This window comes from Haplochromis burtoni, unplaced genomic scaffold (assembly GCF_018398535.1).
Source record: "Haplochromis burtoni strain Fernald_Lab_line unplaced genomic scaffold, NCSU_Asbu1 Contig_16, whole genome shotgun sequence".
Taxonomy (NCBI): domain Eukaryota; kingdom Metazoa; phylum Chordata; class Actinopteri; order Cichliformes; family Cichlidae; genus Haplochromis; species Haplochromis burtoni.
This window is the reverse complement of record NW_024582377.1, coordinates 124,334-138,843: the sequence shown is the minus strand read 5'-3', so window position 1 is coordinate 138,843 and position 14,510 is coordinate 124,334. Positions and strand designations below refer to the sequence as shown.

The 14,510-nt window shown below is 39.4% G+C and overlaps 1 protein-coding gene across 2 annotated transcripts; it reads right to left on the bottom strand.

Moving 5' to 3' along the window:
• Positions 1–588: 588 nt before the first annotated feature.
• LOC102297799 (14-3-3 protein zeta) lies at positions 589–7,423 on the bottom strand. Of its 2 annotated transcripts, none has more exons than XM_005950498.2 (6): positions 7,274–7,423; positions 6,378–6,788; positions 2,531–2,654; positions 2,181–2,344; positions 1,982–2,077; positions 589–699 (listed from the first exon to the last, which is right to left on the bottom strand). In XM_005950498.2, exons 2-6 carry the CDS (start codon positions 6,669–6,671, stop codon positions 634–636), a joined length of 744 nt encoding a protein of 247 aa, XP_005950560.1. In that variant the 5' UTR covers positions 6,672–6,788; positions 7,274–7,423; the 3' UTR covers positions 589–633. The 2 variants fall into 2 exon arrangements, with proteins under 2 accessions (XP_005950560.1, XP_014185902.1); XM_014330416.2 differs by having other exon boundaries at positions 7,284–7,407.
• Between the last annotated feature and the right edge of the window lie 7,087 nt (positions 7,424–14,510).

Here is a 14,510-nt window from a genome sequence, read left to right as displayed (position 1 = left end):
TCCAGGACAAAGTGAGGGAAGTTAAACCTGTTGCTGGGCGCCGGTTTAGCTCAGTGTGTCGAGCAGGCGACCACATGCCATAAGTCTGAGAGCGGCCGGCCCGGGTTCGAATCTGACCCACAACCCTTTGACGCATGTCTTCCCCTCTCTCTGCCCCCGCTTTCCTGTCTTTTCTTCACTGTGTCTATCAAAATAAAAAGGCCAAAAAAATTAAAACTGCTATGTAGCGACAGGTGTACTACAGTAAGATATACAAGGAAATTAGTATGTGTGTAATATTTGTTATTGGAACAAAATACAATCATTTTATGAAGTTTAGCTTTCCAGTTGTTTTGCCTCTAATTGAGGTAGGGAATCTGATATCATGTTGAGCTAGCATTCACGGTAAACTGCACACAAAGGGGATGGCTGAGACCACAAAGTAAAGGAATGGAGGGTTCTCTCTTGTGTCCAAATCAAGTGTGTGTTTTTGTCGTTTCTCCCCCCCATATTAATACACAACCGTTTTCAGCAATGTTTTCATGGTAGAATGTTTAAGTGGAGCATTTTAAGGAATGAAGGATGTATAAAAAGTTGTTGTTTTTTTTCCTTTTATTTTTTGGAGTCAACCCCAGCAGCATGGGCTTGGGCTTCTTAGTTCGATGGCTTGGAGCCCTCTTCTCCCTCTCCCTCCTCAGTGGCGCTGTCTGATGTCCATAACTATGGGAGGGGGGGAGAGAGAGAGACAGAGAGATTTAAGACAGGCAAATATCCAGATTCATTCACAGATTATGATCAATTTAATGAAAATTTACTGTATTGTACACACTAAAAAACAAAAACAAAACAAAACAAAAAAAAAACAGGGACACTGTTAAAATGCATTTTTAATTGATTGGGTGGGGTCCAACACTTATCCGAACACGCAACCTGACAGTCTCAGCCATTTTATCATGAAGGGATACGGTTTTGAAGAATGACATGTTTCTTTTAAGCCAATTAAAAGTAATCGTGACTTTATAACCTCAATGTCACACAACATGCATAAGCCAAAGACAAGTCATGCTCTGGCCTTTGCTACACTGACTGGTCAAGTGACAGAAAGCCTTCTTCCCCTCAGCACACAGACTGGCTGGATAACCACAGGAAGTCTGTGCATGTGCAGAAATAGCCGATTCATGCTTATGCTTGCATCTTTCATCAAAAAAGATCTGTACACTGCAGATTTGTCACTTGGGATAAAGAGTAATGGTATTTAAATGTTTGTGGCTAAGTATTGATTGTTTTTTCCAAACAAACCTTAAAAAAAAAAATTAAATTACAACACTCCTTGTCATACATTGGGGTGGGACACTGGAAAAAAAATAAGGCAGCTGCCCAAGCAAAGTTGTTGTATGGGTATCTCGATGCAAATTAACAGTCTGGGTTATCACTGAAACTGCAAACTGAGTGACAGCACTGCTTTAAGACATCCTTACTAGTTGTGATCATACTTTGTCAATTTTCTTTAAAGGAAAAGTTTACATTTCTAATTTTTGCAGGTTGTGTGTCTTTTCCCCAGATGTTTGTAACTCTTTGTAAGAGTCTGTGCACACCATTCAATGGCAATATATGATATATATCTTTAAGCAACATATGAGATGTCTCCTGTACAGGGAAGGAGGAAGAAAAAAGAAAAGAAAAAAACTCTTACTGCTGTAGGAGTAGTAGGAGCTTAACCAGCGCTAACATATTATCTTGCCTTAGTGTGACTTGGTGTTTAACACATCAGTTTTGTGGTTTAAAAAGCACCAAAGTCACAAGACCAACAACCACAGTGATACACAAAAAAAATAAAAAAATAAAAATTCCCTTCTTCTTGCTTGAAACTTGAATTAGAAATTAAAAATACTGCCCAGCGATATTTTAGGTGTGGCTGAACATCAGGTTCATGACACTGAAACAACTATGATACATTCAGTTCAGTGAAAACTGTTTTATGTCAAAAGAGTAATACACTCACTGTCAGGTTATCTCTGAGGAGCTGCATGATAAGAGTGCTGTCTTTGTAGGACTCCTCTTGTAGATTGTCGAGCTCTGCAATAGCATCATCAAATGCCTGCAAGTGCAAAGATAAACAGCAACACTTAGAACTGATCCATTTCCAGCTGTTTACAACTTAAGACCTCAATTAGTTGTCAGATTACTATTAAAGTCTGTACCTGTTTGGCCAATTCACAGGCTTTTTCTGGGGAGTTCAGGATCTCATAGAAGAAGACCGAGAAGTTAAGTGCCAAGCCCAAACGAATGGGATGTGTGGGTTCCATTTCAGCCTTGCTGATGTTAAATGCTTCCTGGTATGCTTGCTGTGAGCTTTCAATGGTATCTAAAGGAAAAAATAAATCATTTGTGTAATTATCAAAGTTCCCAAACAAATCCATTGAACAGAAATTGTTCAACTTAAAGACTACACTCCACTTTCAGCAGGAGGCAAAACTGTAAACTTAAATAAATGAAAACTTACAAATGCTAGTGTGAGAATAAAATAACCGTAGTACTGATGTTAACTCACTTGTTTTGTTTTCTCCACTGGCAACTTCAGCAAGGTATCTATAGTAGTCACCCTTCATCTTTAGATAGAAGACTTTGCTCTCTGAATTTGAAGCATTTTTAATTAGATGGTCCTCCAGCAGTTTCTGTGAAAATAAATGTGAGATTAATTTCAAGTTTACAGACCAAATACTGAACAGCAAAACTTCAGTATGAATATTATTTATTGAGCCCCAAGTTAAAAGATATGAGGACTACAACATTCAACACCACTGGATGAGCGATGGTTCATCCAAGTGTCATGCTGGCCTACATCCATTAGAAAGCTCTCCTGCCCTTGCTCTTTACGAGTACATTCTGTATCCATCAGGAGTCAAGTGCATATGCTCACACTGTCATTTTGAAGGATCATTTTACTTTGTGGTAATTTCAGCTGAAGTTGCTCCAAATTGCACAGAACCAGGCCAGGCCTCTGGTGTGTCCCCAGCTGTCTTCTGCCCCAGATACTTGCATTTTGTGCAAGGACTGTGCAGCATGGTTTCACATCTTATTGCTGACACTGCCGTTATTGCCATTTTGAAACAGCCATGGCATTGCTTATAGGCTAGAGATTTTCTCAGATATTTTATAAGGTACTATGTTTTTACAATACTCCCATTACAATGGTCCATTTGCCCCCCCCCAATTTTAGCACATGCAGTAAAGACTAACAATGAGCATCTTTGCACAGATAACAAAGAAAACTAAGAAAACTAATTAAATCCACCTCATCTGAATTTGAACAGTTTAGATGATAACTACATCTGATATAGTTATGGTAAGATATACAATCAGGTGCCCAAAGTTTATTTCTTTCAATAAAAATAAATAAAAAGCTACATACAACCCACATTAACATAAGTTAACCATTTGTGTGGGCTATACATAACATACTGGGGTAACAGCAGAAACTACAAGCTGATCATTTCTCCACCTGCATGTTATGCCTAAACAAACTCCATCCCGACTAGTGCTGAGAGGTATAATGGTTTAACGGTATAAAATTTTTGATTTTTTCCCCCCCATATACCACAATCCCCACAGAAATTCCATGAGCAAAGTCTAGGGAAACAGAAGCTCTGGCTGCAATGGATCATTCCCATAATTACTACTTGAAACCACAAAGTTCAGAAAAGACCCATACTTGCTCCATGTGCATACTCATTTAAATTTACAAAAAAAAAAAAAAAAAAAGAGAAAGAAAGAAATTGCTGTCCATCTCTAGCTGGCAAATTCAGAATCTGCCTGAAATTGAATAAAGTTTGCAAGAGAAGGAAACGCGAGCCCTGATGCTCAGTGGCTAGTTTACAGCTACCTTCTCCTTTCTAACTTCGTATGGGTTTTTTTTTTTTTATAAATAAAGCCAAAGTTCTTTAACTTACGATTTGCCTAGAGCAATAAGCTTTGGTTGTAAAACCATCTTAAGCTTTAAAAACTGTACTTGCAAACTACTTTTTGCAGTTTTGAGTAAATAACTAGTTACTTAAGACATAAATGACTCCTTTTTACCATCCATCTGCAACAAAGACCAATGTAGAAAGTCTTACCAACCACATCTAGCCACTTTGCTTACATTTTACTTAAAACTTTATTTTTAGCTTTTTAAACTGTTAAGTTTTAAATTTGTATTTGCGTATTTTTCCATTTACCAATTGCCTTGCTTTGTGCAAATATTGCATTTAGTTACTAGATTCTATTTCCAAGTTAAATTACTATCAACCGTTACGTTTCGGTCACCTAACAGTATTTTCCCCAACTTCGTGATGATTAAGCTAGGCCAAGTCATTCATCTTTGAGTGGATATGTATAGAGGATTACTTTGGCTAATCTGTCGGTGAAACTCACATGGCTTAACCGATTGAAAGTGCCGATTAACTGTTTGACTAAATGAAAAGCTTGATACTCTGCAGACAAACATCAATTTTACCTACAACTTCCATTTTACAAATTTAAACCGTTTTCAAACAAAAAGGTCCATACACGCCATTTCCAAACACGCTCAGCTGAAACACACAAGTGCTAAGCGTTCCTCTTTCATTGCATATTCTACACAATAGACAAGAAGAGGAGTGCATTTCCCTTCAGAGCTTTCACACAAATCTCTGATTTCAGTCACCAGTGCTCACACACACACACAGCATGGTGTTGTTACATTTAATCCCAACTGTGCAAGTGCCTTCACATTTTTAATGTGAATTGATGTGCTTTCAGAGTATGGGCGGATCCCTTATCATTTCACTATTAGCTGCAGGGTGTTTCCTTTACTTTTTACATAGCAATGGTTAATCAGGCAGAATAACGCAATGTGTCTGTGTCCTCCCTTTAGAATATCAAAGATGCCTACGCTGGAAATTAAGAGTTCTGCTGAAGGCTTTAATTTTTTTAGACTGTGTACAATTTAGGGTTTAAAACTTTTCAATAGCCTGCATCTGCTCAGCTGACAAGCCTATAGTTGTGTTTTAAAGCTCTAAATGCACATGCGTGAAAACCAGAGCAAAGCATCTCCACACCTCTGCTGTCTGCACAGTGAAAAGTCTAGCACTTGTCACTGTGCAGGAAATCAAATAAGGCGGCACATAAGCAGCTTACTCGTCTATTGCCGTCTTTGCTCTTCTTTATGGGTGCATTACCAACTTGTAAGGCTTCAGCAGACAAGTTAAGGCATGAGCACTGACACGCCCTTCTCTGCTGACAGACCCTCAGTCAAGACTCAGTAGGGAGAAAGCTGAAAGCTGAGTCACTGCCATGCAAGCGCACATCCTCATGAACACGCATGGAAGATGGTGGAAAATGAATGCTTTCTACGTCTTTGCAACACATTTGAAAAAGGCATCAGCTCAGAAAAATTATTTCAATCTTATAACTAAGGTTTCACTTTGATCCCCTCTAATCCATTATCAAGGCCAGCTAGAAACAATGTAAAGAACCAATCTGTGATGTAGCATTGGGTTAAGTAGTAAAGCATACTCCAGCAACTTTGCAATGATAAGCCTTGAAATGCAGCAAGCAAAGTCTGAGAAGGTATTTAATTGGACTGGTTTTAATAGGTGGATCTGCACAACAAAGGATGACTTTTTCCCTTCTTTTTTTTTTTTTTTAAACCAATCAAGCTGAACTTGAGGAAGAGTGAGGCATTTCTGCATGTATAAATGGCACCAATAATATTATAGACTACACTGACTATCATCTACAGCATACATGCAGTGCATTTCCTAGGTTAAGCCTTTACCCATTTAGACACACCTTTTTGGTGCAGCTAATCTGACCTTTCCTCAGTTACAGCACACCCTCACAAGTTTAAACCCATTGTTTGAAATCCAGATTCCCAAAAGACAGGAACAGTGGGAGGACAACATAATACTTCCTTGTCCCCACTGGTTTTAGAGTCCATATTTACAGGACAACTTACAGGAAAGAGCATTGAATTCAATTTTAAAAAAATTATTTTTTTTAAAAATGCAAAATTAAAATGTGTGTGCGTGTGTCATATTTAGATCTCAGGTAAAAAGTCTATTTGCTTAAGTGCATTCTTAAAAAAAAAAAAAAATCTTGTAGAAATCTCTCCTTACAACAAAACATATCAAGCATTTGCCACTCCCCTCAAGAGCAAACGTAGATTCTAAAAAAGGAAACGCTGCAGTTTTAGTCACCACTAACTAAAGTTGGTTACAATAATTATAATTTAGTCAGCAATAAGACATTACAGCTTAGCTTCCAGAGTACATATTCCAAGACTGTGGTCTCCATCTCACATATAAGCAACATGCGCCATGCTGCGCGATATAAAGAGAAAAAAAATAAGTACAATTAAAAATATATATACACTTTACCAAAACACATCTGCAGATTTCATCCAGTTCTGATTCCACTTTCTCGCGATATTCTTTGACCATCTGCTGCTTCTTTTCGCAACCCTCGGTCTTCAGTCCGATGCTGGATATCACCCTCCATGAGGACCGCCTCGCCCCAACCACGTTTTTGTAGGCGACGGACAGCAGGTTCCTCTCCTCGTTTGACAGCTCCTCTCCCATCTCTGTAACAGCCTTCATACATTCTGCCATGTCGTCGTAGCGCTCAGCCTGCTCTGCCAGCTTGGCTTTCTGGATAAGATCCGTTTTAGCCATAGTTTATATATTTATTGAAGCGAGAAATGAGAAATCCCGGGAAGGTGAGTGACAGTCGAGGACTGTTACGCTTTAGAATGGCCGTAGGATGGGATGGACTGTGGCAATCCCCACAAGCTGCGGAAAGACGTTAACAATTAGTACGATGGGACATATCAATATACAACTGGAGGACAAGATATCCCAACGATAATCGTAACGGGGCGTAAAAACGGGTTTAAAATAGCACAATTTTTCCAAACTGAACGCGTTAAATCGCTTTAGCGTACAGAAATTTCCGATCCCAAACCATAAGTAACCTGTAGTGTTAACAGTAAAGACACTTGATCTCGCTATACGGTTCTTTTAAAGCTGCGGTTTGCTGCGAGCATCGGAAGTAGGAGATCTACTGGCAAGCCCGTCTCACAATTGAACCCGCCACAAAGCGGTCTGCTGCACCTAGCTAGCGAGTTAGCAAAAGAACTAGCTGGCTACAACGGCCACTCCTTTCATTAGGAAAAAAAAAGTCACTAGTTCCAGAAAAGCCTAAACGTACCCACAACGTGTCACTAAAGCAATCCACCACTAACCGTATATTTGCCAGGAAAAAAATAAATACTCACTGTTGCTGACCTAATGAAGTCTAAATTTTCTCCCCAAAATGCTCCGTTATGAGATAGTGACTAGAAAGGAGAAGAACGGCGGCAGCAGCAGAAAAAAAACCCCAACTGAACTGCTAAAATAAAGGGGGGTGTGGGGGGGAGAGTCATCTGAGTGTTGACTCTCCAATCATAAGTCCGTCTCGCATTTGATTGACAGGAATAGTAAGCTCTGTAAACCTGTAGCTGTTTAGCGCGGGGGAAAAAGGCGGGCTTATGGTGGTAGTTTGGTTGAGCGGAACGCTGCAGAGACTGAGGCCCACGGGGTTTCCTCCAATGAGACCAAGGGATGAAGACGTCATCGCATTGCCATGGTGATGCTTATCCAATCACGCCCTTGCCTTCCACAAGCTGTGGGCACTGTAGGCGGGTGTGGTTCTGGCTTTTTTTCATGACTAGAAATTTGCCTTTTTAAGTATTTTGGATAATATTTCATTGGTTCGTTCTTATTTTAAAGAAATCACTTGAGAACTTGAGTCGATATCTGCACATTTTAATTACTGTGGCTAATTTCTGTGTTGAAATCTATCCAGCTTTAAATCCAGTAGGCTTTAAATCCAGGCATAAGTATGTCAGTTAATCAAATAGCAATGCTGAATCCACTTTCACATATGAAGACAAGTCAGCAGCCTTGTTTATTTTGATTTTCATTCTGCTTTTTTGCCTGGATTTAAGCTACTTCAACTGTCACCAGGATTGATTTAAATGATTTAAATATCATCTTTAAAACTCCCAGTAATGCCCTCTAACAATGGAAGAGATTATTCTGCAGCAACTAAATAAAGTTGTTACTTTCACATGGTAAAAGAAAGTGATCAGCTTTTGACTGAAGTAAATGGGATTACACTTTTATGACCGCATTAATTATTATACAATAATACAAAGATACAGTGCAAAGGTGTCTTTGCTTTTGATGTCGAGGACAATACAGAATAGGCTGAGTGGGCTTACGTAATGTGTTGAAAACCTTGTGAGGCTGCTCTCATCTAAAACCTGTATGACAGCTGATAACAACAGATAACAGCTCGCTCTCGCTCTCTCTCAGTTTCCCTGACACTTAAAAAATGACTATGATCTGTAGTTTACCTGATACTTCTAATTTTGTATCTGGGCTGGGCTTGCAGTGCAAATTGTCTGTCAAAAATGACTTTCCTTACTTACCTTGTATTAGTTGATTTGATTTCTTGTATGTTTGACAAGCAGTAACATGTCAAAACTTCAGTTTCCCAATTGACCACTTAAGACCAGCTCCAAATTATAGTGAAAATCTCATGAACCTCCATTTTACAATGCCGAACTAAACAGCAAAATTAAAGGTGTTTAAAGCCTTCAACAAAAGACGTTTCTTTTTTTTTTTTTTGTTCTTTTTTTAAACTAATTTCCAGCTTCTAGATAACTGAGCTTTTAAGCCAGGGTGAACTGTATGTCAGCAGTAACCCTTGTCCCGTCTCCCTCCCCCCACCCCCAACTGGCTGAGGCAGATGACTGCCCCTCCCTGATCCTGGTTCTGCCAGAGGTTTCTTTCTGTAAAATGGGAGTTTTTCCTACTCACTGTAACCAAGTGGGGGTCTGGTTGTTGAGGTTTTATCTGTATTATTGAAGGGCCTTTACCTTTTAATATAATGTGCCTTGCAGTGCCTCCTGTTGTGATTTGGCACTATAGGAAAAAAAAAAATTGGTAACCTGTTGCATTGCCCACAGGGGCTTCAAGAAACAGTGTACTGCTTTGCATTTCCTTCATCACTTTCATGTCAAACTATAACATAGAAGCTTATCATATTTGATACATACAGTTTTTTAGACTTCTACATCATCAGTGTGATCTTTTTTTTTTTAAATGCCAGATATAACAAACATGATATAATTAAGTCATATATGTATAATAAAATTAAATTCATTTTTTTAAACAAATTTGTCAGATGGTTCAATAAACTCCCCATTTTCAAATATTTCTAGCAATTATTTCATATTTCAGGTTTTAAGGGGTAAATTTCAGACCAAACCCAATTCTGGCAAGTGCTGGTGTCAAGAAATGCTACCTCACTTTAACTACAGACTACTACAAAACTACATGACAGCTTAGTTTAATGTGTCCGAGTGACACATTACAAACACTTATGTGTGCATTTTTTCCCCATTGTTAAGCAATTGTGTGTTTTGAATGAAAGTCTGGTAACATTGTTTTTTTTGTTCTGATAAAAGACACTAATTAAATCCCCTCTATTGGCCAAATATTTGGGATTTTCCTCGCCACACCTACTGCACTGATGCACCTTAATCATCAAGATAGTTATGTAACCCTGCACAGGTCTACCCTTTCATCCAAATATGGTCACATCCTGATTTTAAAATCTTTTACATATAGTCTGTGTACCTTAGTCATATATATGAGTGGGTTAGTGTAGATGCATTAGTTACCACTCCTAACAGACCTAAAGCAAGCTAACGGGGCCTTTTAATCCAAGACATAAATGGAAAAGGTCAGAACAACAATTGAGCAATAGACACTTTCTTTCAGAATCTTAGCTTTTAGAGGTCTTGTTTATAGAGTCACAGGCGATTAAAGGAAGATTTAAGATCACGATTTATCATTTATAAAAACATAATGCACTATCTGGAATGTGTCACAAATAGCTGAATCTCTGAGTATTTCAGTGCTAGATGTTATTACAGCTAATGTAAAATATCGACATATATGCAAACATAGTGAATATGAGATTTCAACTCAAATTTATCCATATGTTCTTATTATATTAGAACTGTAATGACTGTTCATAGTTTTTGTTTTGCACTTTCAGCATGCCTCATGGAGTACTTTTTAAAGTTTCTGGTTCCTATTAAAATCACAAGCTTAAAAACAAAATAATTTGCACAAACATGCCTGCTGGGTGTGAACATGGGCTAAGCAAACAGATGGCCCTAGGATTTCAGTTAAATTTAGTCACTCACGCTCTTTAGCTAGTGCTTTACGATGGACATGACAGTAATTCTAGTTCTCCAAAATTACAGATTTTGGACAATCAGAGCTTCCTTCGCCCTTCATCTGCTCTCTTTTAACACAACATGTGTGCTAAGATAGGCTATTGGTAGAAAATGTACCCCATTAAAGTCAGCTAATCTGTTTTACTATACAGGTCCTCTGTTCTTAGAACCAGCAGCAGATGGGAAAGAAAAAGAAGAGGAAATGTCTTTCAAGATAAGCATGCCATGTGGATAAAAAAATGTAAAACACATCTTTGTGTTGTATTAAGAGCTAAAGAGGAGTTTGGGATATGTACTGATGGCTTTTGTCCTTCTCATTTGCGTGATAGAAAAGAGAAGGGCTTTTTTTAGGTTGCAGCATACCCTTCACACAGTGTCCTCGAGTTTCTTTTCCCTTTCCCACGTACTCTGCTTTCATAACGCTCAGTACCTGTTCTCCCTCCCAACCCTGTTTTCACTCACCCTGTGGTTCTCGACTGACTCAGCCTTTCCAGGGATGCCCAGCAGTCAAACATGCTCAGACACATACATATGTACTGACTAAAACAATCACACTGCTGGTTCATCACTCTTTGCTCACCAAGTGTGAGTTAAAATATTTATTAACTGTGTTTTCCCAAGCAGTCCAATCCATACATACATGCGCACATATACAAAATGCTATAGTAACCACAGTCATGAATCTCTGACCTCAAAGCATTATCTCACTACAGTGTGCCACAACCCCCCGCCCCCTGCTACCGCCTTTTTTTTTAAGCCAGCTGTCTTGTGATTGGCTGCCTCTGGCTTGAACTGTGGAGATGGGCTGTGTGCATATCTGCCCTCATTGACATCATATAGAGGCAAGAGTGGAAATGAATTGCCTGAAACTGATCATTCGAATCACCATATGAGCACTCTGTCACATGACAGGAAACAAAAAGCCCAACTGGTCCCCTTTAATGAAGATAAATATGGACCTTCAAAAAAAAGTCCATATTTGATTTAACACTTACGCATTGCCTCTGTAGGTGACAAATAAGGTGGCTATTTTTGTCTTTAGAGATGCCACTGTTAGATGAAGTGTCTCCTGTTCACAATAGACCAGATGCTATAAAAAGCACTGGTTAAAAGGTTGGGAATTCCCATAGCTTCAGCTCCAGTTTTGAGCTGTCTCTACCCTGCAGTGTGGCGGCTTCTCTTGCTCAGGTTCACATTTCCTGTTGCTATATCCGATATAACGAGCAGCCACAATGTGAAGTTAGGAAAAAATATGCCCAGATACTGTAGTGGAAATGTTTCATTACTCTAAAAACCTAGCCCAAAAACTGAGACTTAAACCCAAGCCTTATACCAGACCTCAGCTTCAGTTCTCTTCAGAAAACAAGTAATATATTCAAGGTGCTGTGAGTGCGACTTAACTACAAGGCTAACTACAAGGCTAATATGTCACTTCTGCAATTTTTAAATCTAATCAAGTCTTTTTAGTCCAAACAGGCTTTTAGTGTAGTGAATCCCCGATAAGGCTTTAGCATAGATTTAGAGTTGACTGTTGCTATGCGATGACAGGATATAGCACCTGAGCAGCCCTGTTCACACCAAGCTGTGTCAGTCAAGAAAATGTATGACAGCTCCTGTTGCTCTCATTTCTTGAAACGGTGGTCAAAGTTCATCTTTGATCTGTGATCTGTGTCATTTACGCAAGAGACTATGATTCAAATCCCACAGAGACACTTTTTTCCCCTCAGACTTTTCCTCTCAAAACCTTATGTGATGCAGGCAGAAATCATGCGTCCAAGTGAAATATATACAAAGTTGTGCTGACTGTTATGAAAAAGAGGATAACTGGTGTCTTGACCTTGACTAGCAGCCAAAGGGAATCCAAGCCCAGTGTTCAGAATGAGATCATAGCGCTCCCAGTCTGCAGTGCTTCCTAAGCACAAAGACCTTCCCCGGACATACTGAAGTAAAAAATGCAGTTTTTGATTTTGAATTCAGGCTGACTTTGTTTGATATCACACAGAATTGTCCACTCAGTCTGGCACTCAGCTTGACAACAACATTGATACTGTCCATGGCGCTGATTGGCTAATTGTCAGTCCTCCCACAGCACTTATAAATTGAGAAGCTGTAATTTCACATCAGAATGCCTAATCAGTCAGTCGGTGTATTCAGCAGGGTAGATGGACTGAAAAGGGAAGAATTTCACACACTGGGCCTTCTAACTAATACATTCATTGAATTTTGTAGATTCCCTTTTACACTGTATTAAAGAGGAAGTCAGAAGGGGTAGCATGAAGCCAGCAAAACATTTTAAATACCCTTCCCCATAAAGATTAAAGCCGGTGTAATTCAACCTTGCTGTAGTATAGATTGTGTGGAGGAAGCAAATGGTGTTACACAACAAGCGGGCTTCCAAAAACTCCCACCCAGGGTGCTACAGTACCGAAGACTCAGCCAAATGAAACAGAGATAAGAGTAGGCTGAAGTGCTCCTCTTTCTCTCCCAGTTGCCATCTGTCTCTTTTTCATTGTTTCATCTTCATGGGCTCTTTTTCATCCATTTATTTTTGCTTTATTGTTGCATGGAAAGTTGGAAACACGCACATGGTATTAACAATTAGCACAAACATCTCCTTATCTGTGTAAAAAGCATTGTTACTCTGTGTTTGCAAGGTACACGCCCAGCTACCAACACCCTGCATGCATATTCTTAGGAGAGGAGACAGAAGGGCTGATGGGCTTCTGTGTCGACTTGCTGAGTTGAAACGTGACCAACTCTGCACAGGAATGCAGCCAAGAATGAAAGCAGAGGAGAGAGTGAATGCTTTCTCCCAGGAAGTGCGATTACGAGGACGCGTGTCTTCTTAGGGGAGAGGCGTTGGTGTCCTAGTAGGAATATATTTTTCAGTTGTACCACAAACCAAAGGCTCTGCATGAAAGTATTTTCTGTACACATCCACCTTCTGTTTAATCCTTGGACCGATATGCTTCCTGTATAAACATATTATTCGTTTGGATGCATTGGATGTGTCATTCTGGGAATTTTTGTCTAGCATGCCAATCACATCCTGCTTGAATCTTGCTAGAGATTTGTAGTTCAACACAGTGAGCATCAAGTCTGTATTCTTGTGATTGTTAAGCTGCTTTTATGCAGTTAAAGGATTGATAGAAAATTGTCATTAAAAGAAAAAGTAGAAATAAGCTGTTCTGTATTTGTTCATCAAAAATGTTGAGCAGAAATGTTAGGTATGCATAATTAATGTTATGAAAGTAAATTTTTAAACGTATTAAAAGTTCAAGAAATACACTTGCGCAGACATCAAACGGGCCTTTTTCTTCTTCAACTGTAATGAACTAAAATGGAAACTTACTAAAGCTGGTTTGATTCTGGCCACTCCCTGTGGTTTACCCAAAGGTGAGATGAGTGGCCCACTGCTGTGTGCCCCAGGCATGAATTGTAAAGTGTCACAGAGTCTGTATCCTATGTGGCCGCAATGCAACTGAGGATGAATATTATTGTTTGTTTGTGGCAAACACTATAGCAACACTTTGACCAAGAGACAAATGCAAAACGCAGAAGCATGCGCAGAGGTCCTTTTATTTTCTTTTTTTTCTCTTGAGTTTTTTTTATGAGTCATCAGAGGGCACCGCACAACCACTGGGACAGAAAGCAAACAGACACTGCCACAACATGCCTGCAGAGAAAGCTGCTGCTGAATCAAAGGGAAATAACGGGGATGACAAGGTTTGAGAAAACATTGAAAAATACTTGTTTCTTATTTGCTTTGGTAATTGATTAAAGTAGATGATCATGATGACCACTTTTTGATTAGAATGACTCCCTTTTCAATTCTGTAGGTGAAAAAAAGGTTTACTAAAATGCACAACCAGATGTAAGAAACATAAACAGTGATGGAGCAATACTGGAAGAGCATCTGGGAGACGGATGCAACCCATAACAGCAATTCTCAGTGGCTAGTGGATGTAAGTGCAGACCACAGCAACCTCCCTGAACAGGATCCAGTAACCATCATATTGGCAGACATCCAAGAAAGGGTCTCCAGTATGAAGAGCTGGTCAGCGTCCCTCCTTGCTGCCTTGATCTTCTTCTCTAGTCTCCTTTGTCATGGAGGGTACTGCTCCTTGTGAGTGTTCATCTTGTAGCCATGTATCTCAGTGATCACTGCTGCTGTGGTGCTGCAGCTGGTCGGTTACAGAGGGTGCTTCACGTAGTACTG